The 12,739-nt window shown below is 36.9% G+C and overlaps 1 protein-coding gene across 4 annotated transcripts in view; it reads right to left on the bottom strand.

Annotated features, from left to right (window-relative positions):
- ASH2L (ASH2 like, histone lysine methyltransferase complex subunit) overlaps positions 1–12,739 on the bottom strand; it is a 31,417-nt gene that overhangs the window by 2,554 nt on the left and 16,124 nt on the right. For 3 of the 4 annotated variants that reach the window (XM_081269519.1, XM_081269520.1, XM_081269521.1), the window contains 6 exons: positions 12,486–12,703; positions 8,591–8,758; positions 8,127–8,320; positions 2,493–2,585; positions 1,264–1,362; positions 14–73 (listed from right to left, as the gene is read on the bottom strand). In XM_081269519.1, coding sequence (XP_081125645.1) covers positions 14–73; positions 1,264–1,362; positions 2,493–2,585; positions 8,127–8,320; positions 8,591–8,758; positions 12,486–12,703 — 832 coding nt within the window. Of the gene's footprint in view, positions 1–13; positions 74–1,263; positions 1,363–2,492; positions 2,689–8,126; positions 8,321–8,590; positions 8,759–12,485; positions 12,704–12,739 lie in introns of those variants that run through there. The other variant, XR_014019165.1, reaches the window with a different exon arrangement.

The following is a 12,739-nucleotide window of genomic DNA, read 5'->3' as shown; positions in this document are numbered from 1 at the left end:
TACTGTTACTTACAGGGTGGTAAGTGAGATCCTTTGGAGGATACTTGAAACATGGTCCAAAGTTAATGGAAACCTGGAGTGAATTTAATTTAATCAGGCATGGAAAATATAAATAAAATATTGGAAAGTTAATATGACATGGCAAATTTTTTCACTTTAAATGTATATACTCAGGGTATTAATGGAACAAATGAGATGCATTAGCATTGCTAAAAGTTATCAATATCCAAATTACATAAAAAATTTGGTGAAAACAGCTGGGTGCAGTGGAACACACCCATAATCCCAGACACTGGGAGGCTGAGGCAGGAGGATTGCAAATTTATCTGAGCAACTCTCAGGAACTTGGCAAGGCTCTGTCTCAAAATGAAAAAATGAAAAGGGCAAGAGATGCAGCTCAGGGGTAAGGTGTCTCTGGATTCAATCTCTAGGACAAAACAAAACAAAACCTAAGATTTCTTTATTTTATCTTCTTCAAGAATAGCTACCCACAAACAACCAAAAAAAGTAGAAATTTCCATGTTAACTTTTAAAACAAACTAGTGCTAATGATCTAATGATAATCTCTTCATGCTGGATCATCTTTTTTTTTTTTTTAAGTATAATAGCTACTCTAAACTGATTTATGCATGTATAATGGTTTTTGTTTTATTGGGTGAGTACTGGGGTTTTAACCCCGGAGTGCTCTACCAGTAAGCGACATGCCCTGCCCTTTTAATATTTTGTTTAGAGATAGGGTTCTCACTAAATTGCTGAAGCTGGCTTTGAACTCAATAATCCTCTTGCCTTAGCCTCCCAAGCTGGGGGGATTACAGACCACAGTGCCTGGCAACTTGTATTCTTTACAATGAAAAAGGATCCCACACAGTGTATTCAAAGGAAAAGTAAAGTACACACTAATTGCATGATGTTTATCTACACAAGCAAATACTTCCTAAAACCTCAAGTGTTTTTGGAACAGTTTTTTAATTTTTGTTTTTTTGGTGCTGGGGAATGAAACTAGGGCCTCACACATGCTGGGGAACTGCTCTATCACTGAAAGCTACATCCCCAGTCCTTTTTATTTTCGTTTTGAGACAGGGTCTTGCTAAGTTGCTTATAACCTCACTAAGTTGCTGAGGCTGGCCTTGAATTTATGATCCTCCTGCCTCAGCCTCCTGAGTAGCTGGGATTATATGCATCCAACTCAATGGCTCTATCATCACAACCTATTGAAAATACTTCCCTCAAATTCTGTTCAGAGGATGAACATATAATACATACCGTGCAGCTCTTGTACAGTGAAATGGCTGGAAAGTAAACTCCTTCAAAAATATCTTTGTAAGCCACACCTTGATTGACACCGTTTTTATAAAATATTATCTGAAATAAGAATCATGGTTTTACTTCAGAACTTAAAAAAAGAACAAACAAAAAAGAACTCACTTGAAGAAGACTTAAGAAGTACTGTTACTGGACTGCCAATAATCTATTCTAAGAATAATATATAGCTTGTATAACAACAGTATTTTATATTTATAGAATATTTTAAAACTCAATGTACGCATGCGCTACACTTCAGTGGACTTCAGGTTTCTTATTTTTCTGAATTCCTATGCTACACATACCAAACAGTTGTACTTCCTATTCCTCATTATATTGTGCCTGTAAGTAATCTATCTTCCATGTAAGTCGTTATTTCTCTGAAACATTTCAAGTTCTTTTTTTTTTTTTAATTTGAAGTTCTCTTAGAAATCTGTCATAGTCTTCAAATATTCATTTTCTTTGTTCTCTCCTACAATTATCTTGAATATGCTGTCTTGACCACCAGGTATATCTCGTTGTCCTTAGATCTCTTAATGGTTTCCTGTGTGTGTGTGTGTGTGTACACATATATACCCCCACCCCCACCCCACCCCCAAAATAAGTGGAACTGTACTCCTTTCTACTACTGTCCAAGGTGGCTTCACAGCATTTTTAATGGAAAAATGTTTGTAGCCCAGAACTTTCTTCCACCTGCTCCCCTTACCCTTTTGATTTTTGGCCCTGAAGGCTGGCCCAGGACTGTGCTAGGACTATGAGTAATCATGTCCCCAATCTGTTACCTAGGAAGGGGAGGCAGATAGAGTTCTAGAGCATTAGCCTGTGGTGCCTCTGTGTCCCACAGGGAGGTCTCCCCCTCCCCTAGCCCATGTTCCTCTGTACATGATATCTCTGATAAAGAATAAGGACATCTCACTTGCTTCCTTAATTTCCTGTCCTTATCACACTTCTCTTTTCTCTACAGAGTGTTCCTGACTGAACGCTATCACCCTAATAGCTACACCATGGTACCACAGCAAGAGCACAAAGTCAGTAGGCAGGATTGGGCACTTGCTGTGCTGCTGCCTAGATATGTTACCCCCAAATCCCTGTATTCTCCTTTGGGCTTCATCTTTTCACTTTTATCACTAAGGAACAGGTCTCAATCTTCAAGGCCTTATATTTCTGATGTTTTTATGACCATGACTCACCTCACTATGGGGTGTCTGCTTTAGGCTCTTCTCTGCTTTATCCACAAAGTCTTTTTCCTCAAAATACAAATAACTTTTGAACTTTATCAAGGCCTTGAAAACCGAGGGGGGGAAAAAAGGCACATTGAAGCATCAGATGCATCATCATGGAGAAAATAAAGTCAGACTCACACAAATAGCACCAAGTCCTTGTGCTCTACAACAAAAATTAGAAACATTTGCCATTGAGTTTTGCTAGATATTGAACTACTATGCGTTCATCCATTGAACTACTTGAACTACTATACCAGCTATCCATTTAAAAAAAAATTTTTTTTAGATGTTGATGGACCTTTATTTTATTCATTTATTTATATGCAGTGCTGAGAATCGAACCCAGTGCCTCACACATGCTGGGTAAGTGCTCTACCATTGAGCCACACCCCTAGCCCCTCCCATCCATTAATTTTTTGTTAAATATTTTCAAAAGAGGCCACTACTAAGGGCTGGGGATGTGGCTCAAGTGGTAGCGCGCTCGCCTGGCATTTGTGCAGCCCGGATTCAATCCTCAGCACCACATACAAACAAAGATGTTGTGTCCGCCGAGAACTAAAAAATAAATATTAAAAATTCTCTCTCTCTCACCTCTCTCTTTAAAAAAAAAAAAATCTCTCTCCTAACCTTCTCAGAAAAATAATTAAAAAAAAAAAGAGGCCACTACTAAGAAAATTTGTGAAGAAACAAATACGTTTAAGTACACATTCTCACCACAACAAAAATGCCCATAAAAGAGCGAGCCTAAATTAATTTATACTGTTTTCCCCAACAATCTCAGTGAAAAAAATAACAATTTTACAGAGCCTGAACTCCTTATTCTATAACATTTTAAGGACCATTTTCTTGCTCCTAGTTTCCTGTTTCTCCCACAGGTGGCCTCTGGGTCACCTCTTTCCAATAGCTGATTTAACTATTCACTCCCAAATATATACATTATTTATTTAATAATTTCTTAGCACATACATGTATTAAGCATGATAAAAAGACTTCATAAACGAGCTGGGTACAGTGCTGCACACCTATAATCCCAGCAACTCAGGAGGCTGAGGCAGGATGATCACAAGTTCAAGACCAGCCTCAACAACTAAGCAAGACTCTGTTTCAAAATAAAAAATAAAAAGGACTAGGATATAGCTCAGTGGTAGAGTACCCCAGGGGGTTCAATGCCCAGTACCAAATAATTTAAAAAAAAAATCAAAGCTATATAAGCACATAAAATGAAGAGTATCTCTCTCTCACTATGCCTCACTTGAGTTTCCCATGCAAAAAATTTACAACTCCAACTGGGTGTGGTGGCACATGCCTGTAATCCTAGCAGCTTGGGAGGCTGAGACAGGAGAATCCGGAGTTCAAAGCCAGCCTTAGGGGCTGGGGATGTGGCTCAAGCGGTAGCGCGCTCGCCTGGCATGCGTGCGGCCCGGGTTCCATCCTCAGCACCACATACCAACAAAGATGTTGTGTCTGCCAAGAACTAAAAAAAATAAATATTAAAAATTCTCTCTCTCTCTCTCCTCTCACTCTTTCTTAAAAAAAAAAAAAAAAAAAAAAAAAAAAGCCAGCCTTAGCAGTGGATAGGTGCTAAGCAACTCAGAGAGACACTGTCCCTAAATGAAATACAAAATACGGCTGGAGATGTGGTTCAGTGGTTGAGTACCAAAAAAAAAAAAAAAAAAAAAAAAAAAAAAAATCACTACTCCAGTGTCCTGGTATTACTCTTTCAGAGACTCTAAAGTATATGAGTATCTCCAAAATTAAAAAACACAAACAATAAAAATATACACAAGAAAAACATGCAAAGAAACAAGTCATAAAATGCAACAATACTGTAAATTTTGTTTTGTTTCTTGAGTTTTTCACACTCAATAATATACACCAGAGAGCATTTGTCCCTCAGAACATATGTTGCTTTTAAACAGATCTATAGTATTCTATTGTACAGACATATTACAAATTATTTATTCATTAAAATCAAATGTTCATAATATAAATAAAAAAGTGAATAATTTTAACGATTCCTATAGAATCCACCGAGGCTGTTAACTACAGACCAGGAATTAGTGTGGTGGTATACGTTCCAGGGTTCCAGATGGTAAGACGGGAGATGAGAGTCAGTGGTGTAATGCAATTAATAAAATGATATATTGGGCTGCTCATTTTTAGAACAAAGTTAGAGGGCATCTACTACCAAATTTAAAGACTTACTCTAAAGCCATAGTAATTTGGACACTGCAGTACCAGCATAAAATACAATAAATAGATTACTGTAATACAGAGTCTAGAAATAAACCTCTAGTTAATTTCCACTAAAAACACCAAAGAATGGTGCTGGGGTTGTGGGTCAGAGGAAGAGCGGTCGCCTAGCATGTGTGAGGTACTAGGTTCGATCCTCAGCACCATATAAAAAATAAAATATTGTGTGTCTATCTATAACTAAAAAATAAATATTAAAAAAACCCACACACCACAGAAATCCAATGAAGAAAGGAAAGAGATTAACAAATGGTGCTGGAATAACTGGATATTCCTATTGGGGGAAAGAAATAACCTTGACTTTCACATTATACATAAAAATGAACTCAAGATAGATTGGTGACCTAAACATAAAAGCATAATGTTTTCAATGGGTAATATGGGAGAATATTTTCGTGACTTTATGGTACCCAAAGATTTGTAGGTCACAGAAAGAAATAGAACTATAAAAGAAAAATCTGAGAAATTAATCTTCATAAAAACAAAAACTTCAGATACTAGTATAAAAATGAAGATACAGACTAGTAAAAAAATTTTTAAAAAATATCACAGCTAAGGGCTGGGGATGTGGCTCAAGCGGTAGCGCACTCGCCTGGCATGCGTGTGGCCCGGGTTCGATCCTCAGCACCACATACAAACAAAGATGTTGTGTCCGCTAAAAACTAAAAAAAATAAATAAATACTAAAATATCACATCTAGGGCTGGGGTTGTGGTTCAGTGGTAGAATGCTCGCCTAACACATGTGAGGCCCTGACTTCGATCCTCAGCACCACATAAAAATAAATAAAATAAATGTATTTGTCCAACTACAACTAAAAAATAAATATTTAAAAAATTAAAAATAAATATTACATCTAGCCAGGCATAGTAGGGTATGCCTGTAATCCCAGCTACTTAGATGGTCAAGGCAAGAGGATCACAAATTTGGAGCCAGCCTCAGAAACTTAGTGAGACATTATCTTAAAGGGCTGGACATGTGGCTTGGTGCTGGGTTCAATCCTCTAGTAATACAAAACAAAAAATATCTGGCAAATGACTTCAAACAAATGACTAGATAAATGAATTAAAAAAGAGGCAAAATATTTAAAAAGAAACTTCATGAAAGATAAATGGCCAATAAGCAAAAGAAAAATGCTAAATATCATTAGTCATCAATGAAATGGTAATTTAAGCACAAGAAGAGGACTGAGGTTGTGGCTCAGAGGTAGAGCACTTGCCTAGCATGAGGCACTGGGTTCAATCCTCAGCACCACCTAAAATAAAATAAAGGTATTGTATCCACCTACAACTAAAAAAATAAAATGTAAAAAAAAAAAAAAAGACACCAGAAGATATATATCCATCAAATTGCTAAAATTAAGATGACAGACAATAATAAATGTCACCACCTAAAATTCTGGGGTTGTGGCTTAGTGCAAAGGGCTTGCCTCGCATGTGTGAGGTTTGGTTCCCAGCACCACATTAAAAAATAAACAAAGTTATTAAAAGAACAGACTACATAACTACATTTACATAAACTCAATAGGCAAAAACTAAAGTATGATAGAAAAAAATTAAAATATTCATTGGATCTATGGGGTTAGGGATGGGAACTAGAAAGGGCAAGATAAAACTTCCTGGAATGATGTTAGGAGTATACATTTTTTTCAGCCAGGTGTGGCGGCACACTCCTGTAATCCCAGCAGCTTGGGAGACTGAGACAGGAGGATCTTGAGTTCAAAGCCAACCTCAGCAAAAGTTAGGTGTTAAGCAACTCAGTGAGACCCTGTGTCTAAATAAAATATAAAATAGGGCTAGGGAGATAGCTGCGTGGTCCAGTGCCCCGGAGTTCAATCCCTGGTACTAAAAAAAAAAAAAAAAAAAAAGAGTATATATCTTCTTTGTTGTTTAGTTCTGGGGACTGAACCCAGGGTGCTTACCTTTGAGCCACATTCTGGCCCTTTTTATTTTTTTATCTTGAAATAGGGCCTAGTTAAATTGATGAGAATGGCCTCAAACTTGGGATCCTTCTTCCTCAGGCTTCTGAGTTGCTGTGATTACATGCATGCATCACCACAACTGGATTATTTTCAGGTACTGAGAATTAAACCCAGGGATGCTTTTCCATTGACTTACATCCCGTCCTTTTTTTTTTTTAATTATAGATGGACATAATATCTTTATTTTGTTTATTTATTTTATGTGGTGGATCAAATTTAATTATTTTATTTGGTGGATTTTATATGAGGATCAAACCCAGTGCCTCATATGTGAGAGGCAAGCGCTCTGCCACTGAGCCACAATCTCAGCTCCCCAGTCCTTTTTACTCGAGAGAAGGTCTTGCTAAAATGCCCAGGCCAGCCTCAAATATACAATCTTCCTGCCTCAGCCTCCCAAATTGGTGGGATTACAGGTTTATACCACCACAACCAGCCAAGAGTTTAAATCTTGATAGGAATTTAGGTCAGACTCAAAACTTAATGAGTGTTCACTATGAAATTGTATATTTCGTTTCATATAAATTTTATATGTAGTTAATTATATGCATCCTGAAGTACTGAGAGGCAAGTGTACTGATGTTTGCAATTTTCCCTGTCATACACATAAATAAATAGATAAATAAATAAATAAATAGACAGGGCTGGGTCTGTAGCTCATTGTCAGAGCGCTTGCCTAGTATGTGTGAGGCCTGGGTTCAATCCTCAGCACTGCATACCAGTAAAATAAAGGCATGCTGTCCATACACAACTATTAAAAAAAAAAAATACTGGATGGATAGATGGGTGGAAGAATGAATAGATACATCCTAACTGGTAACGCCTTTTTTTTTTTTATTTTTTAGTTATAGGTAGATACAATATCTTTATTTTATTTTTTTATTTTTATTTTTTAAAGAGAGAGTGAGAGAGGAGAGAGAGAGAATTTTTAATATTTATTTTTTAGTTCTCGGCGGACACAACACCTTTGTTGGTATGTGGTGCTGAGGATCGAACCCGGGCCGCACGCATGCCAGGCGAGCGCGCTACCACTTGAGCCACATCCCCAGCCCTTTATTTTTAATATCTTTATTTTATTTTTATGTGGTGCTAAGGATCGAATTCAGTGCCTCACGAATGGTAGGAGTGCGTTCTATCTCTGAGCCACAACCCAGCCCCTAACTGGAAACATCTGATAGAATGTAGATGATGATATTCAGGTACTGACTCTCAAATTCTTTCAACTTTGTTATTATGTCTGAAAATGCTTATAATAAAATGTGTAGAAAAAATATGAAAGTGGTCAGTCACAAGAAAACAGAGGCCATATCTATAGTCACCACTGACACAGATCCTCAAAGCCAGAAATCCATTGCAGGAGGGCAAACTCACCTTATCCTTATAAGTATCAGGCAGTGACTTGGCTGTCTCTGTGTCTTCAGGAAGATTGATATAAAATCCTAGGACATCCCCCTGTCCATAGCCAGAAGAGTAGTGTTTTCCAATAGACTGGTGAAATTTGGTTCCTTTTTTGCTTCTCCAAGAATAACTAAATTTATCATAACCCAGGGGAGCTTGAAGATTACCTGTCTCAATAAAAAGATATATAGGAAATCAGAGGACTACAAGTGAACTCTGGTTTGCAAAAGGAAAAGATTCTACTCCTTTTTATTTTATATTATTTGTCAATTCTGTAAACTGCTTATAAACTGTTTTTCAAAAGTATTCCAGAACTTGCAAATCAGCTAACCCTTCAGAAACTGAATTTTATGATAAACACAGCAGTCTTAAAACTAAGCCAGATAGGTCTAAATCTGTCTATCTGCTGTGATGTCCACAATATGGCCCCAGCTTACCTAGAGGCTGGGACCAACCCAGTCTGGCAGCAGTGTCTGGTGGCATCTCATCCACGGTGATTTCAAAGTACCAGGCACCTTTCCGCACTCCATGAGAAGCCCGAACCATGGAGTAGCCCTTTTCTCCAATCACAGTCAGACGGTCGTCAGAGATTTTTAACTGTGGAGCTGCAGTGATGGACATTAAAACAGAAGCCTTCAACTTATTTTTTGAGGAATTTAGAGACATAGCCCCTTACACTCAAGATAAGACAATAAAAGTCAGGAAAATCAGGTCAGATCTTCAAAATGTTAGTTCAGGAGTCTAAAATCTCAACACAAGATCCATACAAAAGAGAAAGGAAGAAAATGTTAGGTTGTCTGTCTCTTTTCTTCTTTTTCTGTGCAGGGCTGGGGATCAAACCCAGGGCCTCTTGCATGCCAGGCAAGTGCTCTAACTGTGGGGAGCCATATCCCTAGCCTTTGGTCTTCTAGTTTTTATTAAATGTAATTATATTTAAGATAACAGGTTAAAATTACATTGCATATCCCCTAAAATATAACAAACCAATTGTAATGTGTTTGGATCCTGATTTGAATAAACCATCCTTTAGAAAACTTAACCTTTTTTTAGGTATTGGGAATTGAACCCAGGAATGCTTTCCCCTGAGCCACATCCCAGCCCTTTTTATTTTTTGAGACAAGGTCTTGCTAAATTGCTAAATGCTTTTCTAAGTTGCTGAGGTTGGTCTCAAACTTGTGATCTTCCTACCTCAACCTCCTGAGACATTGGGATTTACAGGTGTGTGCCACCACACCCAGGAAGATTTAACTTTCTAAGGTTTGATGTAGCTCAGTGGCAGAGTATTTGTCTAGCAAAATAAGAAAAAATATAACGTTTTATTTTAAAACAATTTCAGATATTTTTAAAATAGCAGCAGCCAATTGTGATGGTGTATGTCTCTTATTTTGAGCTATCCAGAAGGCTGAGGCAGGATGATAGAAAGTTCAAGGCCATACTCAGCAACTTAGCAAGGCCCTGAGCAACTTCTAAAACCTGTCTCAAAATAAAAATAAAAAGGCAGTTGGGGTTGTGGCTCTGTGGTACAGCGTTTGCCTAGCATGAGTGAGGCACTGAATTCGATTCTCAGCACCACATATAAATAAATGAATAAAATAAAGGGCCATCAATATCTTAAAAATATATTAAAAAATAAATAAATAAATAAATAAAAGGACTAGGGATATAGCTCAGTGGTAAAGTGCCCCTGGGTTCCATCCTCAATAACAAAAACAAACAAACAAACAAATAAATAAAATTAAAAAGAGCTAGAAATGTAGCTCAATGGTAAAGTGCCCCTAGGTTCAATCCCTGACTGCAAAAACAAAAACAAAACAAGGTTATAAGGAAATAAAGTCTTTCTCTACATGGCTGGTGGGAATGCAAATCAATAAAACTTTCTTTCTCTCTCTCTTTTTTTTTTTTTGCATTACTGGTGATTGATGCCAGGGCCTCAGGCATGCTAGGCAAGCACTCTTTCATGGAGCTACAGTCTTAGCCCTTTTAAAAATTTTATTTTGCTAAAGGGTTTTATTGGGTTGCCCAGGTTGGCCTTGAACTTGGGGTCCTCTTGCCTTATCCTTCCTAGTAGCTGGACTTACAAACATGTACCAACACATCAGGCAAGTTTTTTTTTTTTTTTTAAGTACTTCCTTACTTTCCAACATCACAAGATGTTCCTGTTTAATCTTATATTTTCTAAAACTATTCATATGCATAGAAGAAATAATATAGGTAATTACCTATAACTATTCATCTAAGTCAGTTTTCTATTGTTAGAGAAAGAAGTTACCAACAACTGAAGGGGAAAGGCTGGAATGACCCTCCTCTGTTGTTTGACTGAAATTTCAAGCATCAATATAAATTCAGTACAGCCATTTGTTATGTGCAGGTAAGTATTCATACACATTATTTCCCAATTCTGACCACTGAGGGTGTCTAGAAGCATCAACACCCAATAAGTGAGCATGCTCAGGTATTTGTTACAGCAACATAAAACAGATGAAGATAATAGCTAACACTGAGATATTAATTTGTAAACGTTGTTTTCCAATTAAAGAAAACAAGGCTCTGGGCTGGGGTTGTGGCTCAAGCGTTTGCCTAGTATGTGTGAGGCACTGGGTTCAAGTCTCAGCACCACATAAAAATAAAATAAAGGTATTGTGTCCACCTATACTAAAAATTAATTTTTTTTTTAAAGAAAAAAGAAAACAAGGCTCCATGAAGAAGTAGTGATTACTAGGCATGGGAATAGAAAACACAGATTAGTCAGGAAAATATTGCGAAGTCAGAAAGTAAGCAAGTACTTAAAAACAAACAAACAAAAAAAAACATGCTTATCTAAAGAACACAAGAAGCTGAATGTTGGTGGCTCACGCCTATAATCCCAGCAGGAGAGGCTAAGGCAAGAAGAGCCAGCCTCAGCAATTTATCGAGGTCCTAAAGCAACTGAGCAATATCATCTCTAAATAAAATATAAAAAAGGGCTGGGGATATGGCTCACTGGTTAAGTACCACTGGGTTCTAAAAAATCCCTGGTACTAAAAAAAGAACACAAGAATCAACCTGAAGAAACTAAGCTGGAATAATGTAAGCAACAAAATAATCAAAGTATTGGATTATACCCCACACAATAAAATATCTGAGTACATGCTAATATAACCAATTAAATAAATAAAATGAAGAAGGAAAAGAAGAAACAGAAAATCATATGGCAGATATCCACAGAAATAATTATTACAGACAAGATCCATGGAAAAGTATTAAATTAGTGAAGAAAACTTTATGGAGAAATAGGATATTTGCATAGTCTCAAATTTTCCCCAAGGTATTTATTAATAATAAAAGGAAAGACAGTAAATTTACAGTGGAGAAGCCAACAGAATTATCTTAAGTAAATCACCATAGTCAATATAATCAATAAAAAATCAGCATCATGAACCACATGAGATAATGCAATGAACAGTAATAATTTCTTTACTCTTCCTCAAATTGCATAACCTCAGTCTCATCATGAGAAAACATCAGACAAACCATCATTGAGGAACACTTGATACAATAACCAATAAAAAGTATCATGGTCATGAAATGTAAGCAAAAGACATTAATGGAAAAACTGGTAAAACTTAAATAAGGTCTTTAATTTGGTTAATTAGGTTAAGTATCTCTTATTATCTAAAATGCCTGGGACCAGAATTGTTTCAGATTTGGGAGATTTTCAGATTTGAGAATATTTGCAAGGACTTTATTTGGTTGAGCATCTGTACTACAAAAATCCTAAATCTAAAATCCAAAACTTTTTTTTTTTTGGTATGCAGTAGTGCTGGGGATTAAACCCAGGGCCTTGTGCATGCAAGGTAGGCACTCTACCAAGTGAGCTACATCCCTAGCCCCTGAAATCCAAAACTTTTTGAGCTTCATGTTGGCAATCAAAAGGTTCCAGATTTCAGAGAATTTGGGGTTTTTGGATAATGGAAGATCAATTTGTAGTATTTACAAATGTTAATTTCCTATTTTGATTAACTGTGCTAGGATTGAATGTTACCATTAGGAGACAGTTGAAAGAGAAATTCTCTGTGTCATTTTTTTGCAACTTTAAGTTTAAAAATCAGTTAAAAAATAATTTTTTTAAAAAAAAGATGTATAAAAAGGCTAGAACTTATTTAAAAAAAAAAAAAAGAAAGAAAAGGACAGAGATGGAAATTATTCCTGTACATCCTGGCTGAGTCTAGTTAAAGATGAGGGGTAGGGTACTGGTAACAAACTGAGATGTGTATTTAATCCTAGACTGGGCAAAGCAGGTGACAGCAGTTCATAGCAGCCCTGAGTTTATATCATCATTAATACCTTACATACCTCGATCATGTAGGGCTAACAAAACCCGTTCATACAAGCAGGCTCTGTAAAGATCTCCAGGAATAGGTTTTCCTGCCCAGCAGTCAAGTTCGAGTTTCTCAGGGTCAGGAGCATGGGGATCAGGCTCAGCTAGAATATACCGATAGCCATCTTTGTTGAAGGGGTGCTCCAGAGGGTAGCCATGAGGGGGAAGACGCTGAGCAGAAAACAAAGGGTCACTGCAGAAAGGAAAAATAAAATTCGATGTCACATGC

Source organism: Spermophilus citellus (assembly GCF_964194105.1).
Source record: "Spermophilus citellus genome assembly, chromosome: 16".
Lineage (NCBI taxonomy): Eukaryota > Metazoa > Chordata > Mammalia > Rodentia > Sciuridae > Spermophilus > Spermophilus citellus.
This window is presented reverse-complemented; position numbering and strand designations above follow the sequence as displayed.